The sequence below is a fragment of the Neofelis nebulosa genome, chromosome 2 (genome assembly GCF_028018385.1).
Source record: "Neofelis nebulosa isolate mNeoNeb1 chromosome 2, mNeoNeb1.pri, whole genome shotgun sequence".
Classification (NCBI taxonomy): domain Eukaryota; kingdom Metazoa; phylum Chordata; class Mammalia; order Carnivora; family Felidae; genus Neofelis; species Neofelis nebulosa.
Window position 1 is genome coordinate 30,936,794 of NC_080783.1, and position 18,807 is coordinate 30,955,600.

Sequence of the window (18,807 nt, forward strand, 5' to 3'; positions counted from 1 at the left end):
GTTCAGCTCTTCCTGCATTTATTCTTGTAGATGACTGTTACGCGTTCTCGCTTTCCTTTGTCTTTTTAACCATTTGCTTTTCTCCTCCTCTCCACAGCCAAGGTTATCTTGGCAAGTTCTCCAAGCAGCCCCACTAGTATCTTTAGATGCCTCTCCCTTTTCTTCCTCTTGGAGATAAGTTATCATCATAATGTCAGAATTTCCTCTAGGGGATCTTTCCTTAACTCTTGGGTTGTCCTTTCCTGTTAGACTTTCTATCTAGGTACACGCAACAAACACCATTTCTCTTGTTTTCTACTGAAGCCTGGGTGTTTAATTTATTTCCTGGCACACAATAGGCACGCAATAAACATTTATTTAATGAATGATAAACATTTTCTGCAATTCCTTAATTTTGACTTCTGAAATGTAAGGCATACACCTGACTATGTCCTTGTACTCTTCCTGGTCTTTGAGAGATAGTTAACAGGCACTTTCTTTTAGTGTTACCATGAATCCTTCCTTACCAACCAAGTTTCTGTTTTTGTTTTTGTTTTTCTTTTAGTGAGTCACTTATAACTTAAACAGCAGTGCTCGATTCAGCTTTCATGGTCTTCAGGGGTATTGCTTATTGATGGACAATGAAGATGATCCATGGATATACATACACATTTATGGTAAGATATATATTAATATATTACATGGCATACATAATATATAGTGGCAGATAAACCGTCATCACAAATATCTGAACATACAGTTTTATACACATTCTGTGTATTTAGTGTTCAGGATTCTTGTCTTATTCCAAAGAATTCATATGGAACTACCTTGCTGTACAAAAAAAAAAAAAATTAGTGACAGCGACAACGATTTGGGGTGGGGAGGCTTTGGGGAGCCTTGATTCTCCACCCACCTCTGGGCACCTGCAGACGTGGGCAAGGCAGCTAGCCTTGTGAGGGAGTGGGGAGCCGAGGCTGCCCTGAGTCCCTGTGGACACTTGCACACACAGGCCCAAAAAATAATTTTAAGAAGAAATTAGTAGAGTGGGTTTAATGAACTTTTTGCATGCCCATCTTCAATCTGATGCTAGAGATACCTAACTCCTCTGAAAGGAATGTCTGACATGTATGCAAGGGTTATATTCAAAACATGACCCAAATATTTACTTACCTTTGTTGGTATTAGAAATCAGCCTATTTATAATTTCCTTCCCCTGTGGGCATCTACAAACATTTTCTATCTTAAAAAAGTTTAGAACCAGCAAGTAACAGAAAAGTACAAGCGCTGAATTACAGATCTTGGAAGAAAATCAGCCAATTTATATATCATCTTGATTTTAGGGAGAGTTCATCCAAGGCACATGTACTTTTGTAAGAGACTGAGGGACATGGAATGCTAACAATCTTCATTGTCAGTGAACTTCCTACACTTGTGTCTGAATGTCTCAGGCCTCACTTTCAGCTCATTTCCTCTCATTGAACAGAGGCAGGACAGCTGGCCAGCATCTAGCATCTGCACTGTCCTCAGTCTTCCCTAACTGAGTTACGGACCATGCTTCTGAAATCGGAGAAGGCCAATTTGAAACAAAAGTAAAAACTCTCAAAAAAAAAATCTTGTGGGAAATAACATTTTAAACTGAACTTTGAATGGGCCTATAGATTAGGTCAGGGGACGGGCCAAAACACTGAAGTGTTGTCCCTTGAACAATTCAGATTCATTCTTAGATAGTATTACAGGGTCATAAAACACCAGGCTTGGAAATTAAAGATGTTTATGTCTCATCAGAAAGTCTTTGAATGTAACTCTCTGGCATACTGCCAAAAGGGCAGCTCTTTGGGGGAAAACCCTATGCCAAAGGCCAAAGAGGCAGCTGTGTTATTCAGCTCCTGAGAGCTTCCAACTCAACACCCACACAAGCTCAATTATGAGCAAATTAAAGGGATCCAGACTGAACATAGTAATTCTGGTAATTTAAATAAATAGAGGAAAGTCTACAATTAGTAGGAAAAGATTGATTTTCTGGAAAACCCAGAAAATGACACCCTAACCCCTTTGAATAAGCATAGTTACATCCAATTATTTAAAAATAAATTTCCTTTTATTCATCATTTTAATCATTCTGATCTGACTTAAAAGTGGCCACATGCATGCCAGCAAAAGTATTCCCAAAATAGAGGCAGAATAGCCTCAAAAAAAAAAATCTCTACTGGCTATATAGGACTTAATGACATTGAGTAAAATTGTAATCAAAGTTTTATATCTACATTTTAGAGCACATAGATAATGTACAATTCGTGTCTACCTTTTTTAGTGCAGAGAAAAACTGAAAGTAATTCAGAAATAACAGAGATTGAATATTGGGGAATCTATTAATATAACTCACTATGTTAATAGAATAAAGAACAAAATACACATGGTCTTTCTGTATAGATCTTTAAAAATCACTTGATAAAATTAAACATCAGCTACGGATTAAACAAAATGAGCAAATGAACTTTTTAAGAAGCTAAGAATACGAGGAAATTTATTTAACTTGATAAAAACATTTCTTCTATCAGGAAGCATCAGCAAATTCATAATTAATGGACAGAGGCATGTAGTATGCACGTACACAGTGAAAGCATTCTTGTTTAACGTTTAAGTTCATTTTGATAAGCTGATCTAAATAAAGTTCATGTGGAAGAATAAATATATATGAGGAGCCAAACTGATTTTACCAAAGAAGAAAAATCAGAGGAAGTTTTTCCTAATAAGTTATCAGAATACAATGAAATAGCATAACATAAACAAGGTGACACTGGCATGGAATACATATGTCAATAGAATGTCTAGAAACTGACCCGTGTATGCAAGGAAACTTAGTATTCAATGTTATTACATTCTGAATTAATGGGGACAGGATGTAACAGTCAATACATGTCATGAATAATTCACCTATTATCACAAATAAACATTTTTCTGCCTCATTCACTGTGGATAAATATATTACAGACTGGTAAACATTTTTTAAAAAGCCTTTAGGGCACCTGGGTGGCTCAGTCAGTTAAGCGTCTGGCTCTCGATTTCATCTCAGGTCAAATGCTTCATGAGTTCAAGCCCCACATAGGGCTCTGTGCTGACAGTATGGAGCCTGCTTGGGATTCTCTCACTCCCTCTCTCTCTCTGCCCCTCCCCTGTTTGCTCACTCGCTCTCTCTCTCTCAAACTAAATAAATAAACGTAAAAAAAAAGCCTTTAAAAGTACAAGAAGAAAACAATGTGGCAAGTATAAAGCCTAAAGGTCATGAAAATGGAAATTTTTTACTCTGAGACTAAAATGTTTTTTATAGTAAAGGATATCACAATCAAACTAAGAAGACAATAGACTGCAAGAAATTCTTTGCAACATACATAACAACTTTCTAAAGATAAAAAAAATTAAGAAATGGAAATATTTTTGGCAAAGGATATAAATAGGTATAATCATAGAATATAAAAGACAAAAGGACCCTCCAAAAAAAGCCCCAAACCAAAAAGACTCCCCAAACTCTCAATCCCAACTTCAGTCAAAAAGGGAAAATTAAATTGTCAATTCAGATGCACTCATAAAACACAATACAACTATTATAAAGAAACACAACACACAATACACACACACACATACACGGGTGATGCAGCAAACAGAATGCTGCGTATACATAGCAAACTATTTTTAAATCATGTTTGTATCTGGAGATGAGGTGGCTTCTTTCTCATAAGAGTTGTCTGTCTTTTGAAACGTAAGTGAAGTAAATGGAACTCACTCACCTTTAAAATAACTTGAACATAATATGCAAGTTAAAATACTAGCTTAGACTCAACAGCAAAAATGAAATAAAAACAAAGAAGGTACTAATGGGGACTGTCCGCCTTCAAAGATTCCTGCAGACTTTGTCAAGGAGAACTATCCAATAAAAATTACAAGATAAATAAAAGGTTTTCTCTTTTTAATTTTGTACCATAAGAAATTGCCATTTTTCCAGGTCCAAAAGAGCCAAATAGCATTAATTGGAGATTCAGGCTTAAAACCTTAGGATTGATTGTTTGATTATTTATTTTTCACTTTGGAAGATTGGACCTTGATCCTGCTATCCTACAAGCAGAGCCGCAACTTTTTTAGTAAATATATTAATTCCTTACTTTGGCCCAGTGCTATTTATAGAAAACTAAACAACATTCTTTTCACCTAATCAAACAGGAAAGACACTTCCAAATGTTTACCATTCTGATATCATCTGAGTTTATTCACCAAGAAAACCAACACATCTATTGAGCTCATTCAATTGTTCTGGGGAGAGGGCTCAGAAAGCCTCTAGAATGTTGACCCTTGGAGCCCTCTGCAAGAGTCTTAGCTTTAAATTGGCATTTACTGGAAGAGATCAAGCTTTGATGGTATATGAAATAGTTTTTTTTTTTTAAAACCATATTTTACTACTTCTGCTGTGTGGTGCATTTAAGCCAATGTTTCGGCACTTGGGTCCTGAAGTAAATAGCTCGTGACCTCTGCCCAATTATGTAAACTGAACAAACAGTACTGCTATTTTCATTTATGGTATAATTACAGTAGAATGCAATGAGTGACAGCCATACATATTTTCGAAGGGCTATTTCAATTTAAAAAAGAAAACTTCTCAAAGTTTTCAGTAATAAAAAATATACACAGAAATACCATTTCTGGCTATGACTTAGGTTTTATTTTAATAGATTTGACAATATTTTTTTTTCTTAAAATGAGTGCTATGTATTGATGGTCACTTTCTGTTTTAATTAAATGAAGAAAATAGTAATATATTCTTGCCCCAAATTAAAAGAAGTTTTTATCCATTCATTTTCCCCATGGAGAAATTAGAAAGATACAATAAAAATACTTATCAAGCATTTTGTAAAAATCAAGTTTTCCTCAAATTATTAATAATAACCTTGGTCACTGTCACACATTATTCCTTTGGTTTGTCAAAGGTTCACCTTCAAGAAAATCCCCTATTCCAGCCAGTGCACAGGATTTCTATCCCTCTCTCACTGTAGGTCGTTAGAACAAATGTATCCTAGTGACTTAGTTAATTTATAGAAAATGGAATCAATTTCCCTTGTTTCATCCTGACTGAACGTTTTTCTGAACTTACCTGAGTAACAGATAAGCACTATTTATCAGATTGCTTGGTGGAGCACAAAGTTTTGATTATTTTATACTCTTATTGTTACTAATGAAATATGCAATATGCCTCAAAAAAATTTGCAAAGCATGGCCTGCGAGCACCCAGCAGCAATGAATATTTCCTGAGGATTTATTTTGCACGGACACCCTTCTCTCAGAATCGTTTCTCTCCAAGTGCCTATGAGGGCACAGCAATGTTCTTGGGTGTCTGAGCTGTCTTCCGGGTTCCCACATCCTAGGACCTGGAGAACACAATTTGCAGGGGCCCTTGCTCTGCCCTAGCACCCAAAAGTCACCCAGAAATTCCCTGCAGAGCTCGGAAACTCAATGAGGTTGTGCAGGCATGGACCCAGGGTACCCTGACACCCTCGATCTGGCAAACCCAGAGACCCTTTTTTCCCTTCAGTGTTAACAGTGTCTGGAGATGGGCATTTAAAGGGATAAGGCTTCCTCATTGCTGCTACCCCTAGCCACTGTACATGGAGATGGGCAACGCTTTAGAGGATTCATTTAACCACACTATCTTCCCAGACCCTGCAACAGGTGCATACGTGAGAAATGCAAAGGCTCTGGAGGAAGTGAGAGTACAAATACAGAGGCAGGTGACTTACTGGTGCCTATAGTATTCTGACCATCTGGAAGGAATAATCCTATTGTTCTGACCTCTATGAACCACTTTATAAAAATATCATTTCTCTCTCTTTTAAAAAGGGGTAATTACAATTAGATGGTGAGAGGAGACAGGGAGATGGGATGACCACTAGCCCCTCCTCCAAGCTTCAGCAGACTTTGCCCCCTAAGGTTGGAGCTGAAGAAACAAAGGGAGGACATTCGGGAAGACAGATGGGCTGAGGCTGGAGTGCTGACCTGCATGTCACTGGCCCTCACTTACCAAGGTCCATGCTCTTTGAGGCTTTCAGATTCATTGATTCAGGCTGCCTGGCCGGTGTCACGGATCTGAAGTGGGTGTGCTGATCTGGAAAATACACTGCCGAATCCACCCCAGAGCTATGGAAAGAAGCCACATGCCATATTTAGATTTAGAGTAAAAAAAAAAAAATTTTTTTTTTCTCCTTTGGTCAAGGAAGCAGTTGTCATTTTTAACACAGTCCCTCCTCATTCCCCCTATAGTTCCCAACCATGTATTTGCAACGAATTCTTGAATCTCAGGTTGCTTTCATGAGATGTAGCAACTCTATTTTTAAGTATTTTATCACACTCCACAATTTAAATAAAATATTCTCTGGCTAATATCATGTTTTCCTCTTCACTGATTTCTGCTAATTGGGATCCTGCTGTACAATATAGAACTTTCAGTGGGAAAGGCGAGCCTGGAATGAACTGGCGCTTCAAAGGAGGTCACTGGATATTAGCAGAACCTAAGAGCAGGTTAAGAGATTTCCGTGGGCTAAGCATGCCCTTCCTTTAAAAACAAGTGAAAGGGTTGTATCCTTTAGAGAAAACCATCCTGCTGAAAGACTGATGGCTGCAGTAGTTTGGTTTTCTACTTTATTTAGTTCCATTTCCTAAAACTAACGTTAATACTGAGCAAATAGTCTGCTCATCGATAATATAAAAAGGAAATAACAGGAAAAGCACACTTGACGATTTAGACACAAGATACATTAAATGCCCATCATAGGCTTCCTAGTACTTGTAGTCCGTCTCAAATAACTCTATTTCTGCTAAATATTTTATTTATTTTTGCTTGAGATTGAAAGGGATTATATAAGGGAATTGCAGACAATGCCTTATTTCGTGGTTAGAAAATAAATCATATTTATAAATTGTATAAATTAAATTATAGCTGCTTTCTCCCTTGGTATTATCATATATTTAGAAAGTTAGTATGGTGGCTCATTTCAACATAGCTTTATTCTAATTTTAAATGCAGTGAAACCCAAATCAAGTATCTGATAAATCTGAAAGTACCGAGTGAGGTTGAGGTTTCAAACAGTTGGGATTTGACACTTTACGTGAACAATAAAACAACAACAAAAAATGAACTGTTAGGTATGAGAATCCTAAAATGTACAGGGGACCTCAATTTCTTAACCAAATATTCCAAAATAAGTTTAATCTTTTCCTGAAACTCATTAGTTATGCACATTCAATATTGCCTTGCAGGAATATTAAAATTAAAATGCAGCCATAATAATATTGCTGAGTTAATGGATGAACCTCCATTATTGTAATACAGTGGGTGGCTTAAGGAAGCACCTATGACAGGCGCAGAGCACAGAGCTCAAGACCACAGATGCCAGAGCTGGTCTGCTTAGTTCCAAATCCTGGCTCTGCTCCTGATGAGTTGTGGGACCCGGCCACATAATGGGACCTCTCTGTGCTTCAATTTCCTTATGTATAAAATGGGCATAATTACACTCCCTGCCTCATGCGTTTACTAAGAGATACAATGAGTTTGGAAAGAAATTTGTAAAGTAAGGAGAAGAGATTCTGGCACAGAGTAAGTGGCAAAGAAGCATTTAGGAAACAGATAACCAGGTAAACAAATAGACCACTCTTGCTGCCCAAGACCACAGTCTTGCTGACCGTAAATTTTTGCTTTTCGAGTTACCTATAGGATTTTTCCAGTTTCTTTCTTTCTCTGTTTTTGTTAAAGTCAGTTTTTGTTCTATGTATATATACATGGTTTCATGAAAATGTCTCAAGAAATTCAAATCTATACAATTATGTAATCTTTATAATTATAAAGCTTTTGGTTTGTTTTTGGCTTCTTTCTTGGTGTCTGGCTATATTTTCAATATCACTGACTTATATAAAGTACATCTGATGTGGTAGGGAGTGACGACAAAATATGCCAGTGGTGGGCAGAAATCCTTGAACCACCCGTGCTACTGACAATGGCCTGGCGTAACAGCAACACTCCAACTGTTTCAGCCCATTTTAAAGAAGAATTCTGAGAGGCTACTATGAACATGAGCTTCCCCCTGAGCCTCGATGTTCTGGAAGCACTTGCCTTTAAATGTGTTTATTCGACCTTTATTTGCACTTAGTTTTTCATCCTTTGATGTCTTGTGATGATGTGGTTTTAGTGTCAGAAAGACTCATGGCCTTCATAGAATCTGAGAATTTAAGGGCCGGAAGGCATTACAGGTCACCTCATCTAATTCTTGTAGATAAGACACCGAGGCCCAAAGAGGAGGCTGATGTTCCAAGGTCACACAGCTGGCCAGTGCCAAAGTGAGGACCAGAACTGTTTGTTCTTAATAGTGCTTTTCTCGGAGCCACGAAAGCTTTGGCTAAAATGGTGGCTAACCCGGGGCCCAAGTGCAAATGATGCTGACACTATGGAAATCAAAACTTTCCCTTTTTGTGCAGATTCACTCACTCTCTTACGCTGCTTGCATTTTAGGTCAGCTCTTTGTTTCAGTAGGGTGATACATACCATCAAATACAAGGAGATCAAAGCGTCAACCCAAACAGATGCCCTCAGTTACAATGAAAGGCATTAGGGAGGTGGCTTAGGACCAACATGAATATTCCTCATTAAAACTTGGGTCACACTGCATTTAAAGTGCTCTGCTCCAGGGAGACAAGGGGAATGTACCCAGCTGAGTAACACATTGGTTAACCTGTTTTATTGTCTTACTTTACACCAAACTAAGTATTAATTGACATATTGAATGTAAGAATTCAGATTTTTTGAGGCTCTCGGGAAGCAATTATCCCCATCCCCATTTTAAACAGCAAGGTGGAATGCCACTTGCTAAGCAACATCAGGTAAGGATCTGTCTAAAGTGAATTTTTTGGTACAAATGTTTAGATATAATGCAGGCTGATCAAAGAAACAAAGAGCTGCTTTCTATAAATGAATGTAACAAATGTTCACATGTGTATGTCCGCACACTATATATACCTGAATCAATCCATTAAATTGATCATAGTGATTCATACATCTGTTGCCATTGCTTTGAATGGGACCAAGTGCACATTTTGGAACCTTCTATAGAAGGGCCCTTTTTGCCATGATGCCAAATAAGAAATAAGGCAAAAGAAGGCTGATCTTTAAGGAGGGAAGTAAGCGTAATATGAGAAATTGCAAGATTAGAGTCAATGTGAGCATACAGTACAAATAATGAAGTGTAGTACTGAGTTGATGTGAAAATATTTTAGAGATGTAAGTGAGACCAGTGAAACCGTTTGTAATTTTATGCTACATATTGAAAGTTTTTGGAGGGAAGGGGTGACACAGCGATTAACTCTAAAATATGACATGTTTTAATTTTGAAGAAAGGTAGCATGTGCTCATGGCTGAGTGGCTGTAGTGGGAAGCTGCAAGTTGACAGGCCAAAGACATGTTTTAAATAAAGGCCATGTTTTCAGCATGAACAACCAGGGACTCTATCAAATAGAAATGATACTCAATGTCAAATTATGCTGCATAATGAATAAATAAAGGTAGCGTGAAACATATGCTAGTGTCCTGAATATGGTGACAAATCGGGAACGTAAAAGACATATAAGACCCAGCCATGAATGTTCAAGGAGAACTGTCAGAAATAAAAAGGAAGGGGAAGAAGATTTTGAGAGGTATGGCAAAAAAAAAAATTCTGAAGTCTCAGGTGTCCATGAATAGGGCTTCAACAACTGGCTACTATGAGTAAGAGTAGATGAAGGAAGGAAGGAAGGAAGGAAGGAAGGAAGGAAGGAAGGAAGGAAGGAGGGAGGGAGGAAGGGAGGGAGGGAGGGGAGAGGCAGAGACAGAGAGTATGCAGACAGAAAAAATATAAACATGTAGGGAATAACCAAATGTTGTTGAAACTGTTAATAAAATTGAATATATTCTGTTATTAATTTGCCTTACAACCACCCTGAAATATCACAGCAGAAAATATACTTCCTTTACATTTATTTTTTATTTAGACACACATATTCTCAAGTTTTGTCCAATAATTGATGACATAATACTACAAGTTCAGGAAACTCCTGATGTCTTTTTGGTTCAAGACGCAGGCATTAAGTTGGATCACATTTGTGTCTCACTTCTCATGCAAGAGTCGTTTTCTGTTTCACAAGACTGGCTGCATCCCTAAAGCACCACTTTTCCCTTTTAGAGAGCTTTTAACTTTTTTTTGAAATCCAGGGCAGCCTCCCTTGCTCAACCCTCCTGGCTCCCTTCCAACCCTTCCTCCATCCCGAGTTCCACACATCCCAAACCCCCTGCTGCTACCGGTCACCTAGGCAACACAGCAGCTTGCAGGATGGTGCAGGTCACGAGATCCCGGGGCAAGAGTTTCAAAGCTTTACCTTTGTTCCTTCCATCTCAAAAATGTCTTTGGCTCTGCCCCTTTCTCTCCAGCCATGCTGCTCCTCTCTTCATTCAAGCCCTCTCTTCTCTTGCCAGTCCCCAGACTATCCTCTTTTATGGCTTTCCCCATCCACAACTGAACTCACTCAACTTGATATTGTCACCGCCCCTCCCCCACCAACAGAAGAAATCTGTGGAGACATTGAAGCATCCAAAAAGGGAGTTGTCAATTCCCAATCATTCCATCTCTGCAATATCTCTAAGGCCCTCTCTCACCTGAAAAGGTTTCTCATCCGAAAGCTTCTCCCTCCCCTCCCCAGCACTGTTCCCTAGTACCTTTCACGGCTACTGCCCTCGAAAACCTGCAAAGAGTCTCTGGCTTCCAATGGATATTAACCTTTCTCCATTTACCTAATACGTGTACACAACTAAGACCCAGGTCTTACCATGCTGTCTACTGAAACCTTGCAACAAGGTTTTACTATCTGACGAACGTATCTGCACTCCTTACCCTTGCACTCTGGGCTCCATCATCTGGCCAGTCAGCCGGGATACAAGATGCACAAACCAACTTACTTTCCCAGTTTCCATGCTGTTCCTTTTACCCTTTCCTCTCTCCGAAAGTCACCTCCTTCCTGGGCTTTTCTCCTGTCCGCCTCCAATTCATACTTTAAGGTTTAGCTGAAATGCCATTTTCCCCATAACACTTTCCCCTGATTCCTGTCTTCTGCCTTGGATGTCCAGAGCACTTTATACCTTCCGGTAAATATCCCTTTGTACCTTGTGCACTAGTTGTCAATTTTCCCTACTGGCCTACCATCTTCTTGAGGGTAGGTTTTATATCTGATTCATCTTTGCTTTATCCCAACAGTTTTTCACATACACGCAGGATAAACAGTAAAGGAGAATGAAAGAAATTATGTTTTTAATGTATTTTCTAATGACAGAAAACTGTCACTTTTGATTCAGGGTTGAGGCAGGCAATGGAAATGAACGAACACAATTAAATATGTCCAGATTTTCTTCCAAGAAACCCCTAGAAAACTGATCTAGAACGTTACTAGTTGGTGAAATTGTATTTGAGTAAGACAGCTGACTTCAAAAACATAGGAATCAGAGATAGCTAAATATAGGTAAGCTTCCAGCTAACAGAGTTAGCTATACTCTTTTTGTGTTGCTTTATTTTTAGCAGATCGTAATAAAAAGCATAATAGGAATGACACCAGCATTGCTGCAAGAAAAATGAAAAAATTTCACAGGATTATCAAGGGACATAGAATGGAATAAAATACACAATTTTTAACAGCCATAATAAATACAGAAAATGGCAAAGGGACAAGTTAATGATTTTTAAAACTCATCAGAAGAACAAAATCTATGAATTCCACTAGTCAGACGGTGTGCAGACTTACTAAATCTCTCTCTCTCATGCTTGTGAGATCCTAAAAATTATTGATTTTTTGGTTTCTATTACAGAGTGGATATAATACTGGGTACTCTTTTCAATATTTTAGATTATATATGGTGTTGCTTTAATTTTTAGATTCCATTAACTTTCTTGGAACATTTATTTTTAAAATACCTTTAGGGTTCACCAATTACAAGTGAAGAAAAAAACAAAAACTAAGCTTTATGTCCTCTCAGTTTTGTTTTATACCTTCCCATATAACCTTTTGAGCTCTCTGGTTTTTCAACATGATAAAAGAAAGTTCTACAATTTCCTTAAATATTTTATAATATATGACGAATTTTAAATTCCAGGAAGCAACATATGAATACTCTATGCTATTAATTTCAGCTATGAGAAGCTTTCACTGAAAAGGAATTACAGATGCTATGAGATTTCCATTCTGGAAAGAAATAGAGTTAAAATAGGGTGGCTGGGTTTTCGCAGAAACACCGTAACGAGGAACATTTACGATATATCATGTTATCAATACCTGTGGCTGTAATCTTCAGTGCCCAATTCCAGAACGGGATGTGGTGGTGGAGAAGGTGGTACTTCAGCCTCGGCCCATCCGTCACTGGGAAGCAATAGTTCTAAAAAACAATGAACCAATGAAGCTGTAAGCTCGAGGCAGAACTGTTCAGTGCCTGGTTTTGTTTCAGTCCACCTCACAGATGCAATTTTCGCCAACACATAAACCAACCTTGAAATAAATAAGTCCTCCTACAGAAGTGAAGGATTTGTACGAGAGCTCATGCAGCCTGTGTGAGGAAATCTAAGCCTGCTAATGGGTGTTCACGCTGGTGACCTGCTGGCAACCCGTGGCAAGTCAAGACCGTGCATCTTGAATATCTTTTCCCACCTAGAAAAGGCTGACAGTCGCTCATGACTGGTGTTCTGTGGAAGATTAACAAAGCCATCTCCTTTCGTGCCTTAATGGTTTTGTAAACAAGACTCTCTAGTGAATACTCTGGATCATATGGAGATTTAGTTATTGGCCTTAGTGACAAAACGTACTTAAAAAAGACACGAGATACTGTACATCTACTCACCCTTTAGAGATGGTAGAGGGGAAAAAATACTATTTTTGCATCTGTGCCACAATGGAAATACATGGGTTTGAGGCCTTGGAGGCAAAAGACTAGGGTCAGACCTGGTTTTCTCTCCTACTCAAGATGCATACTTTTCTAATCTATTCTACTCTAGAAAAATTAGACCTGTATCCTGAATATGACTACAACTAATAACAAGCAAGGTTGTTGGGACCCTACTGTGTACTAGACATCATGCTAAGTATTATGTTCATTATGTCATTTAATACTCGTCATTATTACCAACATCAACTCATGTGTGAAAAGCATGATAGAGTGTCCTGGGCAAGCAAAAAAGCTATGCAGCAAGGCCACCATATTTCCGGTCATGGCTCCCACAACTGCATGAACTTGGCCCAACCACTCAACTTCTCTAAGCCCCAGTTTTTTAAATCTATAAAGTGGGGATAAGAATAGCTTCATTAGAGGAGTATAAGGATTGTATAAGATGGTGCATATTCAAATAGATTTATAAATGCAAAGTGCTAATAAGCAACAAAAAGATTATTATTCTATACATTCTAAACTCTACTGCATATCTATTACAGTGAGATTTAGTAAAAGGCGGAACCCTGTTGGTCCTTGATTGCTGGAACCAGAGAAGAGTGTCTCTATCCCTACGAAAGACTGCTGGTAACAGAACCTGCCTGACTTGCCCACATGCCAGATGTGATGGTTACTTTCGTATGTTAACCTGACTGGTGACTGGGTCCAGGGTACCCAGATATCTAATCATACATTATTCTGGGTATTTCTGGGAGGTTGTTTTGGGGTGAGATTAACATTTAAATCAGCAGGCAGAGTAAAGTAGAGGGTCCCCCCTAATGTGGGTGAAACTCATCTAATCAGCTGAAGGTCTGGATAGAACCAAAATGCTAACTCTCCTCCTCTGAGGAGAGAATTCTTCCTGCCTCTTTTCAAACTGAGACACTGGCATTTTCTTGCCCTTGGACCCAAAACCAATCACTGACTCTTCCTGGGTCTTGAGTCTGCTGGCTTTTAGATCGTGACTATGCTGTTGTCTCTCTTTGGTCTCTAGATTGCCTATTCACCTTACAAATGTTGGGGCTTGCCTGGCTCCATAATCATGAGCCAATCCTTTGTAATCAATCTCATTATATTAGTTATTATATATTACTATGTATATTATATATGTTACATGTATTACTGCATACCATTATATGTTATATATGTTTTACATTGTGTTATGTTATTGTATTATATATCTGTATACATGAATATACATCTCATTGGTTCTGTTTCTAAGGAACACCTGCTCCAAACTCAGCCCCAGGGACTAGTATAAAATGGAGCTAATTCTAGCAGTGCTGGCATGTGCCTGGGTAGGAGGCTTAAAGCAGGAGATCTTACAGGCAGGGTGACCAAAGTATAGAAGCATGGTGAGCACAGGCAGCCATCACTGTCCCCCTGTACTGCTCTCCACCCAAGTGATCTAGTGATTTGGTAATATGGCAGGAGTCAGGCAGCCAGAGGCTTGCTGACAGGAACAGAAGAAATACACTGTAAATTGGGGACAAGGGACACATTGGGACATTTTCCACAGGCTGTAATCTCTCTACCCTCAACTTCCCACCCAGTCTTTCACACTGGTGATAAATATTGCTGTGATCATGTAACTTGCCCTCTCAGAAACCTCTCAGTTGCACACAGTAGCCTAGAGAAGGTCTGTGCCCTTTGCGGGCAATTTCATTTCCTATTACACATTAGCCACCCAAGACTACTTACTGTTCCCCAACCACAACCTGGGCTTTCCTGCCTCAGTGTGTTTGCTTACATAATTGAAAATCCACTCCCATCCATCAAAGTCCCGCCCTTCTCTCAGGGTCCACCTCAAATATCATCACCTCTATGAAACTTTTACTATTTCTCTGGGATCTGTCAATACTTTTAGAATAATGACAGAGAATACTCGTGCTCACTGTATCTGTGTGCACATGCAGACCTCATTTCTTTCTTCCTGCACATGCAGACCTCATTTTCCAGCTTCTTTGTACCTAGACTAGGTCTTTCCAATAGAATGAGAATTGTTCTGGTCATTGTCATCCCCAGTCTCAATGGGTAAGAAGGTGCACTCTCTCCACCTTTCCTGTCTACCAACTGCAAGAAGGAGTGCCTGAGGCTCTAGAAAATGGCCCAGCTGCCAACGGAACGAGCCCAGGACCCTCAGTCACTGCACAGAGCACGGCCTCCATCTTTCTGCCTCATTGGGCTGTGATAAGACAAGAAAAATACTTCCACTGCCTCCATTCACTGACATTGGGTTTTATCTATCATTATTATGGAAATAATTCCACTTATAACATTTATCATATGCTGATTTTGCAATGAGTTATCGCTCTATCACCTATGTATCTATTTCTCTGACTGGAGAAACTTCCTTGTCCTCTTTCTCCTCTCCTTCATCTTCTTCAGCATTTTCTCTGGCTTCTTCAAGTTTTATTAAAACCATTACCTTTAATTTTTGTTTTATCCACGTGAACAATCTGTGTTTTTTAAAGTAGCTGTAGGTAGAGAGGTAAATACCCTCTTTGTTGACCCTTTATCCTTGGTACATTTTTAAACATATTCAGATGCCAGAAGGAATTTTTTTCCTCTTGGCCCAAACACCTCTATTAACCCTATATCACTGTGAAAGTCTGGTATTATTTTCTCCAAAAAAAAAAAAAAAAAGAAAAAGAAAAATTCTCGATTTCATCACACGTACAAAAGGTTAAGTCTTGATGGTCACCCTATTTTTACGCCTGTGAATGTCGCCAGTGCACCCTCTAGTCACCACTTCATTCATGACCCAAGGGCCCTGATTTTAATCATTTTTTATGACTGTTACTTGTTTTACGGAATCAAAAAAGAAGAGTAAAAGAGATTACAACTTTAGACAAGGGCTCAGCAAGCTGTGGCTCTGGTCCAAAACAAGCCCACCATCTGGTTTTATACATAAAGTTTCATTGAACAGTCATGCTCATTCATTTATGTACTGTCCATGGCTGCCTTTGCACTACAGTGGCAGAGCTGAAGAGGTGAAACAGAGATCTCTAGGCCTGCAAAGCCTAACGTATTTATTATCTGGTCCTTTAAAGTTTGATGATCCTTGCTTTAGATTTCTTTATAATTAAAAAAATTTAAAGCCTATTCTTGAGGGCTGTAACAACATTGTATTCATCTTTGCATCTCTGAGAGTCTATTCTGCAAAATGGAGGTATCCGATAAACATCAGGCAAATTGAAAAGTATAATTCAATTTCTGATCATGACTCCAAAGGTAGTGCCTTATGTACTATAGAGGGGTGGACATATGCTAGTTCCCCAGAGAGGGCACATTAGGAATAATTATACATTATGTGTCTCCTCAAAGGACTTCAGGTAACATGGGCCCAGTGAGAGAAGATACAGAACCAAAGGGCTTGGTTTGGGGTGGGGATGGCTTATCTATGGGAGCCTCCATTGGGTCCAGGGCAGACTTGGGGCAATGGGTGACTCACACATGGGACTGGAGTACACTTGAGCTGAAAGGTGAGGGGAGGCAGGAATAGAGCAAAACAGGGGAAACCAGAGCAATGGAAAGAGAGATAATAGCAAACCAGAGGCAAATGGTGCTTATTACTATTACTTGACTACAACTTGGCCAGGGTGAGATCTGCCAGCAAAATGCTTCAGAAAATACAGTGTTGGTAGTTCATGTTCTTTACTATCATTCAAATGCTTAATAGGATTTTGCAGTAGACCCGAGGGACACAGCCCCCATCCTGATTCCCATCTTGGAGGACCACACTTATTCTAGTGCAGCCATTGCTAGCAATTCTCAAACACAAATGTGAATTTTCCGATGTTACGATTTCCACAAATGTTAGTTCTAAAAATGCCTTTTCCATGTAACAGCTTGACAGGAATATGTATATATATAAAAAAATAACCATGGAACTGTGGGTGGTATGTACTATTATTACAAAAATAGATGGAACACACATATCAACATTGGATTTTTAAATATACAAAGGAAAGGAAAAAGGGAAGAAAAAAGTTAATGTTTTGGCTGTAACAGTTCCTTTCCTCACTAGACATTACACTTTGTCAACTCAATCTTGTTTTTCTAAAGCGGCTCCTTAAAACACTTGGTAGGGTTGAGTCAACATTCACTCAGGTTTCATGAGCCTTCGTGGCCTACTGCTACCTCACATGCATCTGAAATTCAGAAACTCTCAATGGTTCTCAAAATTTTAATTTTTTTCATATTACAAAGAGATGATGATTATATTATTCTATAGCATCAGGTTTATAAATTCTAATATATCGATATATCTATATATAGATATATAGATATAACTGATATATATATATATATATATCAATAGGCTTATATATGTATAGATATATAGATATAGGCTTATATAATATCTATATAGATATAATTTATATATATATATGTGTGTGTGTGTGTATATATATCAATAGGCTTACATAAAGAGAATTTCATCTACTGGCCTCTTACAACTAAAATGTAATGAGTCAATGCCTTGATTGGCCTAACTCTTTAACCGAGTATTGTATAACAGATCCACACGGAAATAACAATAGGCTTTTGCTGCTTTAAAAAAATAATATTCATTGCAGTCACTTCTTCAAAGAACTGAATTTTTTTTTTTTTTGTCACCTTGGAAAACTGACATGGGGGAAGGAAGTGGAGTAGGAACCTTGTAGATAGTTGACCTGTGTGGTTTTTCACTGGTGTAATAAGGTGTTCCACCTGGAAGCATGTCTCAAAAGGAAGAGAACAGGGACTCCCAGTAATTGTTTATGGCTATGTGTACCCAAAGGACTCTAATGGTTCAGTGGAAATACAAACTCAAAACATTCTATTGAAGTTTCAAAGTATTACGCCATTTTATTGTTAGCAAGTTCTTTGATTAGACTTTATTACTTAAATCTTTTTTATTTTTTCTGGGAGCGCCTGGATGGCTCAGTCAGTTAAGCATCCGACTTTGGCTCAGGTCATGATCTCACAGTCTGTGAGTTTGAGCCCCGTGTTGGGCTCTGTGCTGACAACTCAGAGCCTGGAGCCTGCTTCAGATTCTGTGTCCCTTCTCTCTCTGCTCCTCCCCTGCTCACACTCTGTCTCTGTCTCTCTCTTTCAAAAATAAACAAACATTAAAAATTTTTTCTTAAATAATTAAATATATATTTTTTCTGGGTGTATACTTAACACTTAACTAGTTCTATAGTTTCATTATTTTGGCCTTTGCTACCCTTTCTGGAGGTACTATCCCATTTCCCTGGGTATCCTGATGTCCTCTAAAAATACTCTGCATAATTATCACTTCAGCATCAATATTTTATAGCTATTAAAAATGAGGGGTACCTGGCTGGCTTAGCTGGTAGAGCATGAGACTCTTGTTCTTCAGGTTGTGGGTTCAAGCCCTGCGCTGGGTGTACAGATTACTTATAATAAAATCTTGAAAAAAATGAAACACGATGGGAGATAATGTGCCAATATTCCTTTGGATGTCAGTGGTATAATTAGGAATAAAACTCTGAACTTGGATTATCACTTATCACGTGTTGCTTGAGAATTAAATGCCAATCAAATTATGTAAAGGCTAGATATTTTAATACTGATGGTAATGTTCTTGATCATTATATGGGCATGATAGAGAGAAAGCTGTGCTAGTCTGTATAAAACTTGTTGTTCCTTCCCCAGATTCTCCTGCTACTGTGATTTAAGGTCTCAGGAAGAAATCTCGCTTTGTCAAAACAAATTTTAATTTCTTAAAGAAGATGAGAAAAGACATACTGAGTATTTCTTTATCTGATACAAAGTCAAGTGAGCTTTTA

The 18,807-nt window shown here is 38.4% G+C and overlaps 1 protein-coding gene across 4 annotated transcripts in view; it reads right to left on the reverse strand.

The window, feature by feature from the left end:
- Positions 1–18,807, reverse strand: part of PARD3B (par-3 family cell polarity regulator beta) — a 1,004,898-nt gene that overhangs the window by 375,494 nt on the left and 610,597 nt on the right. For all 4 annotated transcript variants that reach the window (XM_058707885.1, XM_058707913.1, XM_058707904.1 and 1 more), the window contains 2 exons: positions 12,364–12,463; positions 6,047–6,162 (listed from right to left, as the gene is read on the reverse strand). In XM_058707885.1, the coding sequence (XP_058563868.1) occupies positions 6,047–6,162; positions 12,364–12,463 (216 nt within the window). The remainder of the gene's footprint in view (positions 1–6,046; positions 6,163–12,363; positions 12,464–18,807) is intronic.